This window comes from Mustela nigripes, chromosome 6, assembly GCF_022355385.1.
Source record: "Mustela nigripes isolate SB6536 chromosome 6, MUSNIG.SB6536, whole genome shotgun sequence".
NCBI lineage: Eukaryota > Metazoa > Chordata > Mammalia > Carnivora > Mustelidae > Mustela > Mustela nigripes.
In genome coordinates, this window is record NC_081562.1 from 22,304,029 (window position 1) to 22,315,017 (window position 10,989).

The following is a 10,989-nucleotide window of genomic DNA, read 5'->3' on the forward strand; positions in this document are numbered from 1 at the left end:
TAAAAATAAAGTCTAGGGGCGCCTGAGTGGCTCAGTGGGTTAAGGCCTCTGCCTTCGGCTCGGGTCATGATCCCAGGGTCCTGGTATCGAGGCCCACATCGGGCTCTCTGCTTAACAGGGAGCCTGCTTACCCCTCTCTGTCTGCCTCTCTCTGCCTACTTGTGATCTCTGTTAAACAAATAAATAAAATCTTAAAAAAAAAAGTCTAGCCACTGTACAGCCAATAGAATCAGTAAATAATTGTTTATCCACAAATAACAACATTGGGCACATCAAATGTTCAAGTTAATTTCTTAGAAGTGGTTTTAATCTTGATTCAGATAGCCCTGCGTTGACATCATGGCTTGAAGTAGTAGATTCTGCTCCTTAAATGAATTATACTTCATCTTCAAATCTTGCATACACTGCATTCCACAAAGCAAGCTAGCTGACTTGTACATCAAAATCACAGTATTAGGTGGGAATTGTATCTTGTGCAGGAGACATATTCCCTAGACTTTCATTCAGTATAGCTAGCCTCTATTAAGTGATTGTTGCATGCATGGCACACATGCAGACATTAGTGTTTTTCTAGGAAACTCAAGTCATATATTAATAACTAAAAGATTCATAAACCGTATCAATGCTGGTATTTGGTGGTTTGCAGGGAAGAAAAGAGATCAGCACCCCTAACTTCCATCTCCACCCCCAAGTTGTTAAACAGTCAACTATTTCTATTTCTTATGCTAAAGAAACAGTTGGTAGCTCCTAAATTTAGCAGCAAAACTATGTACCAAACTTCATGAACAGTGTGGATATTTTTCTATCCTGTGTCCCAAGAATGGTATCACAAAATGTTATACTCATTTTAAAACATGGTCAAAATTTCAAGCTTTCACACAATGAAGGTTTGGTTCAACTTTAAGTTCTTCTGTTGTATACATCATAAGGTATTTGTAACTTAGCAAAACTTGGGCTTTTTCCATTTTAATTGTCGTTAAAGACAGTTTGAATAATTTTTGACTCTCCTGGAAAAGACTATGCACTTCTATCATGTCCTAGTGTTACAATGTAATTAATCATACTAATCAAATACACTCATTCCACTGGGTTCTGCTTTATGGAATTGACTTTTTCTTAAACCAAATGTGAAAAAAGTGTTATTAAAATGACATTGGAGGGCTCCTGGGTGGCTCAGTCGTTAAGCGGCTGCCTCTGGCTCAGGTCATGATCCCAGGTTTCTGGGATCAAGTCCCGTATCAGGCTCACTAGTCAATGGGAAGCCTGCTTCTCCCACTCACTCTCACTCCCCCTGCTTGTAGACCCTCTCTCACTGTGTTTCTCTCTGCCAAGTAAATACATAAATAAAACCCTTAAAAAAAAAAAAAGAGGTATTTAAAATGACATTAGAACCTTTAGTATGAATAAATTTTAAAATGTAAAATGGGAATACACAAAATTTTGAGTGAGCATTTTCTTGAATATCTAGGCTGAAATGATTTTCTCTCAGAAATAGCCTTGAAATTACCTCTAACTACAGATAGCAGACTCTTGACAATGAATACCATATACTTATCAATACCCACAAATAAAATCTACCGTCCTTGAAAATAAAACTCACAAAGTTAGCAGTGGAAATCTCTTACAGTGAAAGCTGGCGGAACTGTATATCACTTTTTCAAATCCAGTCCACCTTTGGATTGGCTTAATATACATTTATTTCCATTCCTACATGTTCTTCTTACATAACTGACACTTTTCCCAGCAGGATTATGTTCCTTTCACCTCACGCTGGGATTGAGTCTTCTGAGATACCTGATGTTGAGACAGAGTATAGTGGAAGGGTTGATATGACTTCCACATCTAAGTCCTAAAAAAAAACCCAGCTTCTGCCTGGCTCTGCCTCAAAGTCCAGAAATAAATCCAACTGCCCTGAGGCCACCATGCTGTAGATCTTTAGGGAGATCCTTGGAGTATCTCCCTAGCCCATACGGGTGAAAGCCTTTTTTAAGTTCTACATCTAATGTGGGTCTTGAACTCACAACCCTGAGATCAAGAGTTGCATGCTCTAATGAGCCAGCCAGGTGCCTAGTGTGAAAACCTTTATAAAGGACCTCAGAGTTATCACACTGTAACTTCGTGAGACCCAGAGCCAAGATCCAGCAGAGAGGCTGAATTCCTGATCTGAGATTATCTCAAGCCATTAGATTTCAGTTGGTTTGTTACACAGCAATGCTAATGCACACCGGTGATGCCAGTTACCATAGCCATCACTTATGTGGGCTCATACTAGAGCTGTACCTTTTTTTTTTTAAGATTTTTTTCTTTAAGATTTTATTTATTTGAGAGAGATTTATTGAGAGAGATCACAAGCAGGCAGAGAGAAGATGAAGCAGGCTCCTTGCTGAGCAGAGAGCCCGATGTGGGGCTCGATCCCAGGACTCCGAGTTCATGACCTGAGCCGAAGGCAGCGGCTTAACCCGCCGAGCCACCCAGGCGCCCCTTTAAAGATTTTATTTATTTATTTATTTATTTATTTGACAGAGAGAGATCACAAGTAGAGAGGAAGACAGAGAGAGAGAGAGAGAGAGAGAGAGAGAAGCAGGCCCCCTGCTGAGCAGAGAGCCCGATTCGGGACTCGACCCTGAGATCATGACCTGAGCCGAAGGCAGTGGCTTAACCCACTAAGCCACCCAGGGGCCCTTAGAGCTGTACCTTTTTAGTGTGGCTTAACTGCACCCACAACCCTTCCTTTCTCTCTGCAATACACATAAGTTTGTAATCTTAAAACGAAGTGATGACAGAGAAGTTAAAACATGTAACTAAATGTATCTGGTTCCTAAATTTTGTTCACTGGCCTTACAACACGGGTTTGTTAATAAAAACATTTCTCTCCCTCAGACTTCTTCAAAAATTTTTTCCCCAAGTCCCTATCTATATAAAGATTTATTTAACAGAGATCACAAGTAGGCCAGAAAGGCAGGCAGGGGAGGGGGCAGAGGAGGCAGGCTCCTGGCAGGGCTTGATTCCAGGACCCTGAGCTGAAGGCAGAGGCTTAATCCACTGAGCCACCCAGGCACCCCCATTTTTCTACTTTATACAGGGATTGCCAACCCAATCCAGATACCTGAAGACCTCAGGTCAAATGTAATCAGATTTGAATAATTATTACTGATTAGGTTTTCACATTTCATAAGCAAACACAGGAGAAAACTAAACAGTGGCTTACTTTCTAGGTGATTTTTTGCTATATTTTTTGTAGTTTAGAAAAAGTCAGATTTGAGGATAATTGCTGCCTAAGGTGGTTTTAGCGGGCACTTGGGAGGCTCGGTTGGTTAAGCGACTGCCCTCAGTTCAAGTCATGATCCTGGAGTCCCAGGATGGAGTCCCACATAGGGAATCCCTGCTCAGCAGGGAGTCTCCTCCCTCTAACCTTCTCCCCTCTCATTCTCGATCTCAAATAAGTAACATCGTTTTTTTTTGTTGTTTTGTTTTTAAAGTGGCTTAAAGTGCTTTGGTCCTTTTAAAAACTATCATTCTAGGCGCAACTGGCTCAGTCAGTAGAATATGTGACTCTTCACCTCAGGCTTATACACTCAAGTCTCACACTGGTTTCAGATTACTTAAAACAAACAAAAGAAAACCTTTAAATAACTATCTTTTGGGGCACCTGGGTGGCTCAGTGGGATAAAGCCTCTGCCTTCAGCTCATGTCATGATCTCAGGGTCCAAGGATTGAGCCCCGCATTGGGGGGGGCTCTCTGCCCAGCAGGGAGCCTGCTTCTCCCTTTCTCTGCCTGCCTCTCTGCCTACTTGTGATCTCTGTCTGTCAAATAAATAAATGAAATCTTAAAAAAAAAAAAAAGCTATCTTTTTAACAACCAGCCTAATTTACATATTTTTCAATTTAATTTTAAAGTTTATTTAAGTAATTTCTACACAGTGTAGGACTCCAACAGATAACCCTGAGATCAAGAGTTGCACATTCCAAATGAGCCAGCCAGGTGCCCCTAGAAAAAAAGATTTTCTTTTACAAATGAGGATTAGCAAACTCACTAGGATTTATAAAAATTATAGTACATGTTGCAAAATTTGAATACATGCTGAAATTAACTTGTCAAAATAAAACCGCATATATTTATCCGTATTTCAATTTAACTATAACTATATCAAGTTTTTGAAAATTCAGGTAGATTTCTTTTATTTTTAGGGAGTGTTAAGTAGTACTGAACCATTTGCATTTTTTCCTTAAGGTTTTAACTTATACTTAATTTAAAACCTTAAATTCCTTCCATTTTAGGGTTAAATCTTTAAAAACTCTTTTTAAAAATAACCACTGAACCACAGACAAATCATGAACAGTTGGGTTTATTTCAACAGTGGGTCTGAAACTCTCGCCTTTGGCAGGAGTACTACAGTAATTATACCAGGAATAGACAATTTCCTACACTGTCAAATATATAAAAGTTCCTCTTGTACTTTCCTCAACACTGATCAACAAGCAGATTCAGTCCACATTTGCTTTGATCATTCTACTGAGTTAACCCAAGCTTCTTCTTCAGAGACTCTGGCATTTCAGGTGGAGGAGGGCGAGGGAGCCTGAAGTAGACCTTCACAGAGTCATAGATGAACCACTGTAGTGCAGTCAGAGTGCCAATCATGATGATACGGGCAAAGAGTCCCTTCCATACACCTGGTGGAAATATGAAACATGAATGAAAAATGGAGCATACTCAAGTGTTACTCTTTGGGGGCGGGGGCATTGGTGGTGGAATCCTACCTTTAAATCCAAGTCTCTGAAGGACTTGAGAAGCACTGCTACCTTTCTCCTTATTCAACACAGATACCACAGAATCAGCAGGGTGAGAAACAATTGCACAGAACACTCCAGCTGAAAAAAGTCAACATAAACAGTCCCACACGGGATTCATTTTAAAAATTCGTATTACAACCAATAACCTTTTCCTAATTTTTAGTTCTTAAAAACGATCAGATGTAGAGACTGACAAAGTTATATAGCAGTCTATCCTATGTAATAACAATCCTTCAAGTTTTTATATCCACATTTTAATTACTGTTCCTTTGTATTAAAAATGTACTGAGAAACTAGACCTAAAAAAAAGGGTACAGCAATGCAATCAATAGATCCCCCAAACTTAATCAAAGACATGTAAACCTGAAAATAATTCTTTCAGAAACTAATTAACAAGCATTTATGAATCTTAAAAAGGCACAAAAAATGCTATGGGAAGATAACTTCTTTGGAATATTTTTTTCCCCAATAGGGGCCAGTAACAGAAATGGTTACTTGTCCTTAATTTCAGACAAATATGCTGTAAATAACTCATACCTATGTAACCTGCCACAAATGTTACAACCAGTTGCTCTGCCTTTGTACATTCACTTCGGGGCTTGGGAACCACAAACTTGTACAATGCTTCAACAGTACGTTCAAAGCAGGCAAATTTCATCATGGTGTATGGTATCTGTCTCATCCAGAGAGGAGCAACGCCCTTGTAGAATCTAGGAAACCAGGAGACGTATTTTACTCAGTTGCATTTAATCACCTAGCAGAGATTCTCATCATTAACAGACGTGTCCGCACACCAGCCGAGTCCTGATAGCAAAAAATGGCAGCATAACTGCGTGTCATTTCTATCAGAACCAAAGACTAACATGCAGGTATATTTATCTCACATGCCAATGACTCAAGCACCTTTGACTATACAACCAAAAAAGTTGCTGGATGTTTCTCTGACTGGAACTACAAGAAACAAGAAGTTTACAAGTAGAACTCAGTTCAAGATTGGCATCCACAAAGGTGGATCTAAGGAAGCATGTTGTAGCCAGACTATATGCAAATTCTTAGCTGTGAACACAGATGATAAGCCTTTTTTAAAAAAAGATTCTATTTATTTAATTGACAGAGAGAGACACAGTGAGAGAGGGAATAAAACAAGCAGGGGCAGTGGGAGAGGGAAAAGCAGGCTTCCTACTGAACAGGGAGCCAGATGCAGGGCTCGATCCCAGGACTCTGGGATCATGACCAGAGCCTAAGGCAGATGCTTAAAAACTGAGTCACCCAAGCGCCCCCCAATGACAAGAATTCTAACAAGCCCTTCCCAAAAGTTAATAATATCAAGTCATATGCAGACTGACAAATGGTTCATTAGAAAAAGTCTTTAATTCAAGGCTTAAACCATGAATCAACTTATCTCTGTCCCTGGAGTTTATGTTCTATATAAAAGGTAAATATGGACATTAACGTAATAGCCTTTAAAAAAAAAAAAAAAAGTCCACTAGGTTTAATGCTAACAAATGCAGTTCCCTTAAATGAGTGTTTTTATTCTATAACTCTAGACAAATGTTCACTTACGCTTTTAAGCCTTCTTCCTTATACATTTTGGGAGCTGCATCCCTCAAAGTGTTGGCATAACCTGGCTGGGTTTGAATTCGAACCTTAGCAGCTTCCATAGGAGCCAGGGCAATGTCAGCAAAGAATTCAGCACTGGCAGAAGAAGCCAAATATAGTGATGTGCGCCAGAGATAGGCATTCTCCTAAATTGAAAAACATAAGAAGGAACATGTATCGCTATTACATCGGCTGTTTTCAATTTCAATTAGGGGACAGTTCTAGGAAACAGTACATTTCAGACAACCTAACAGTGTTTATCGTTATGGTCCACAAACAACACACATGAGACTGAATGTATATCCTCTCCATAATCTTAACAACCACAATACAATGTGAATTATTTTTTTAACATCTAGGTGCCAAGTATAGTTGGCCCTGGAAGTACAGAGGAATCCCAGATCCTTTCTCTTTAAAAAAACCTCAAAATCCAACTTACCTGGAAAGCATCAGAGTATAATACAGACCAAAAAAAGATCCTTTTTTGGTTTTACAATTTAAGTTAAAACTTAGGACTGTCCATTTCTAAGTTAAAATTACATACCTCCCCAAGCATGTTGCTATACAAGACTTTGAAAACTTCATAAAAACCAAACTTGCAGAGCCCCTGCATAGAGTAGCCAATGAAAGTTGGAGCCCATCCTTTAGCCAAACCACGAACACCATCCTCTTTCAGTGTAACTGAGAATCCATTAAATATGCCCTTGTACTTCTGGGGGTCCACCTGTATTTAAAACAAGAAGAAAAAAATTAGTTCTATGTACCAAACAGCTATCATTTCTCATAAATATTTGTTTTACTATTACTAGTTTTTCCTTTGGTTCTAAAATAAACCAGTAACTGCACAAAAGGTGGGTAGACACAAATTCACTGCATATCAACCTAGTATCTACAATCATCTTTGTAAATTTAACTTTGTATATGAAGGTCTAGCTTTCTTTCAGTCAGACTTAAGTCTTGGAGGGTTAGTTGAGGCAGAATTCCTAGAAAAATACATGATAAATCTCAAAATTTTTCACCAACCAACTCTACCACTTTTAAAAAATTAGTTTTAAAGCTTATTGCCTAAGAGAAAAGTCTATATCCCTGATATATGCTAGCCCATTAAGAAGTTTAATTATAAAGTTTTATGAACTTAAGGCAATTTAAACACAAATTTAAAAAGTAAATCAACATAAGAATCGGTCTTTTGACCTAAATTCACTTCAAGAGACATGCATACATCTTAGTGAAGGTGTATTTCACATCCATTCTATTAACTAATGGAAAAGAAAAAAAAAAAAATCTTAATTTCACTGTATCTGCCAGTACTACAAGAGCTGGTATACATCACCTTCCTCTCCCTGCTAACATTTCACCTTCCTTTATTTCACCTTCCTCTCTCTTTTAGATAAGAAGACTTCTAATCCTGTTTGGGACAAATAAATTTTTGATGTTTGATTATTTTTGTTTCAGTAATCCTAATTAAGATATTCTAATCATAAAAAAAGTTATGTAAATAAAGGTACATAAAGCTATGCCTACAAAATTTTAGAACTAAGACAGTGAAAAAGAGTATTTTTTCTAATCTTCATTAATGTTCTAACCTGATCCTATCAGAAAAATAAAAGAAATGAAGTTACTTCAAAAATACACTACAGATAACCTACTGTAATAAGCAACTGCTTATAAAATGACTATCTGGGAGCATAAAGAACCAGTAGGCCCTGAAGAGGGACTATAGTCAGAACTGAGCACAGCAGCAAAATACCATTTATAGCCAGGGTTTGAGATCCAAAATGTGCCTACACTCTCATTTTTGAGAGAGCCATTTTCTTCAATTTAAAACACTAACTAAAATAAAGATCACGAGTCAAGAAAATTTGGGTTTGGTTTCCTACCAAAGTTTCTAGCAGTTGTTATGTCTCCAAATTTTCTCATTTGTGAAGTCTTTTTAAAATTATTTGGAATTAAGTCACACATGAAGGATACATTCAGTATTGCCATCTAAATACAAACCTGCATTCGGCATTTCACTAAATCCAGAGGAACGACAGCAGTGTGTGTCAGACCACAACTTAAGACCCCACCAAAGCCACACAGTGCATAAAACTTCATGGAGCCATATTCGCAACTGTACTCTGTAGTAAGACAAGACACACCATGCATTTTAATATAAAACTCATGTTACTGGTTATCAACTTACCTCCTGGATAATTAGGTTTCCACACAGCTTGTTAGTAGATGTCTATGTTGTACAACTTTAAAAGCCATGCTTCAACAATATGCTTTCAATCCAACATGCAAAACAAACCTGCATTCTGCATTTAACCAGATCTAGAGGAACCAATGCTGTATGTGTTGTGCCACAGCTAATAATTCCTCCAAGTCCACAAAGGATAAAGAATCTGCCAGATCCATAGTCACAGCTATACTGCTCTGTTTGATTGAAAAAAAAATCAAGTAAGTATTTCTTCAGAGATGACTAAGGCCCCGGGAATGAAAGAGACCTATAATTCCCTGTGAAATAGTACTATCACAAATGAACAGCTTTGGCCACTGTTTACAATTAATTAAGCTGAAAGATGATTTTCCATCTAGTTTTAAGTAACAAGACATTTACTGCCAAAATTGAAGAATCATTTAGATTATGAAGGTTCTGAGACACCAGCTCTTATTCGGCCATACTAAAAAGTCTTTGACAACGTTAACAGCTCTTCGAATTAAAACCAAATTTCAAATTATTAACTGCTGATAAATACACACTTCAGAATACAAACCAAACCCCAGAAGAGCACTAGACAAGTAAAAGGTTGCAAACTTCTAAGTGTACCCCAGTCACTAATCAATACTATCCCCACTTATGGATTCATGGTTAAGCATAAAATTAGATAAACTCCTAAAGTCAAGTACATTTACTACATTATCGTGTAAGCATTTTTTTACCCACACTAAAGACATAACAGAAACACATAAATGATTTGAAAACTTTAGGTTTTACACAATTTAGATAACATTTACACAAATTTCTACAATCTGGTTTTCAGGCTTCTCTGTCCATACACTCCACTGGGACTTAAGACATTAACAATTAAGTTCAAGTTGAGCCTAAACGAAAAGATTCCTGAAAGGGAAGACTAAAGGGATCCCTTCCAATTATTTATCTCCTTTTTATAGCTTATCTGGGGCTTCTGTCCCCTCCTTTACCAATTACATTAAAACAAGACACCCAATTATCTCATATATCTCCTTTCAGCAAACACTAGACTTCGGGAATACTTGAGAAAGGAGTATTTTTAAGAAGAAAATTAAAGCCGGGGTCCCTGGGTGGTTCAGTGGGTTAGAGCCTCTGCCTTCGGCTCAGGTCGTGATCCCGGGGTCCTAGGATCGAGCCCCGCATCGGGCTCTCTGCTGGGCGGGAAGCCTGCCTCCCCCTCTCTCTCTGCCTGCCTCTGCCTACTTGCGATCTCTGTCTGTCAACCTGTGATCGCTGTCAAATGAATAAATAAAATCCTTAAAAAAAAAAAAAAAAAAGGAAGAAGAAAATTAAAGCCAAATTAAGTAACAGAAAGAACTGCAGGTGGCCAGTGGCTAGGAAGGAGACTTTACCCAACACTTAAGTCCACTGACCAAGCGGTCTCACGGCAGAGAGGATAAGGAGCTAGTCACCGCCTCTTTACTCTCCCGAGGACGTGGAGGTCACAGAGGGAACTGTGCCTGGGCCCTTCCACGCCCTTGAGGGAGGGCCAAGGATCGGACACACGGCCTAGAGCGAAAAGGGCTGACACCCTAGGGCAAGCAACTAGGCCCCGTCCTGTGGTGCAGAAAGCCAGGTGCGTTCTCCTCCTCTGTCCGCCAGGCCACTAAGGCCGAGTGGATCACGAGGGCACATAACGACCATATAGGGGCAGGGTCTAAGCTCACCTTCCACAGCGGCTGCTGCCAGATTGCGGGAACGTCGGGGCGGGCCCGGGGGCGCCGCGGGGCCGCTGCGGTGGCCCGTGAGGCCATCGTGTACCAGCTGCAGGTGGGGCGCGTTGAAGGGGTTCGCCCGCGCCAGATGCGCCACGGACGAGAACATCTTCCTAAGGGAAGAGAGCAGCAGTCGGAGGAAAGGTAAAGGAGCCCCTCAGGCCGCCAAAGTCACGGGCACCCTAGAACCCCGACACGGGCTCCTCCCGCCTCCGCGCCCTTGAGGAGGTCATGGCGGCCTCCTTCAAGGAGATCGGCCAGGCCTACAGCCTAAGCGGCTCCTCAGAGGGGCTCCGTTCCCCGAACCCACCGGGGGCAAGGCCTGGCACACTCACTTCCTAAGATGGCGAACACACAACCGCTCCCTCGGAAAGGCTGCGGCTCACAGAGGCCGAACGTCCTCCCGACCCTTAGATCTGTGCCCTTTGCGTGTCGTCACCGTGACGCACACTACGTGTCACCGCAGCAAGCGGCACCCATTGGCGGAAAAGGGCGCCGAGGCCGTAGCGTCATCGCGTTCTCCTAGCAACCCTATCCCCGCCCCCGTCCGCCCCAGCCCTTCCGGCCCGGCTTCTGCGCAGGAGGATTCGTTCTGCGCACGCGCGCATCCCGAGCCGGGTTTTTGAGTGGCGTGGGTTTTGTGCTCGT

At 40.7% G+C, this 10,989-nt stretch overlaps 1 protein-coding gene and 1 non-coding gene across 2 annotated transcripts; both read right to left on the reverse strand.

Moving 5' to 3' along the window:
* Positions 1-4,328: 4,328 nt before the first annotated feature.
* Positions 4,329-10,784, reverse strand: SLC25A3 (solute carrier family 25 member 3). The gene is made up of 8 exons (XM_059402299.1): positions 10,677-10,784; positions 10,294-10,454; positions 8,389-8,510; positions 6,935-7,114; positions 6,355-6,536; positions 5,329-5,501; positions 4,759-4,869; positions 4,329-4,671 (listed from the first exon to the last, which is right to left on the reverse strand). The coding sequence occupies exons 2-8, from the start codon at positions 10,448-10,450 to the stop codon at positions 4,511-4,513; spliced, it is 1,086 nt and encodes a 361-aa protein (XP_059258282.1). The 5' UTR covers positions 10,451-10,454; positions 10,677-10,784; the 3' UTR covers positions 4,329-4,510.
* On the reverse strand, positions 5,573-5,820 carry LOC132021039 (small nucleolar RNA SNORA53). The gene has a single exon (XR_009405217.1). It is a non-coding gene; the product is annotated as a small nucleolar RNA SNORA53 (small nucleolar RNA).
* Positions 10,785-10,989: the final 205 nt, after the last annotated feature.

Coding starts and splice junctions, on each gene's coding strand:
- SLC25A3 (XM_059402299.1), bottom strand. CDS start 10,450: ATGTTCTCGTCCGTGGCGCATCTGGCGCGGGCGAACCCCTTCAACGCG. Junction 6,537..6,934: donor ATAGCAACATGCTTGGGGAG/GTATGTAATTTT, acceptor TTTTCAATTTAG/GAGAATGCCTATCTCTGGCG. Junction 4,672..4,758: donor TCAGAGACTTGGATTTAAAG/GTAGGATTCCAC, acceptor TATTTCCACCAG/GTGTATGGAAGGGACTCTTT.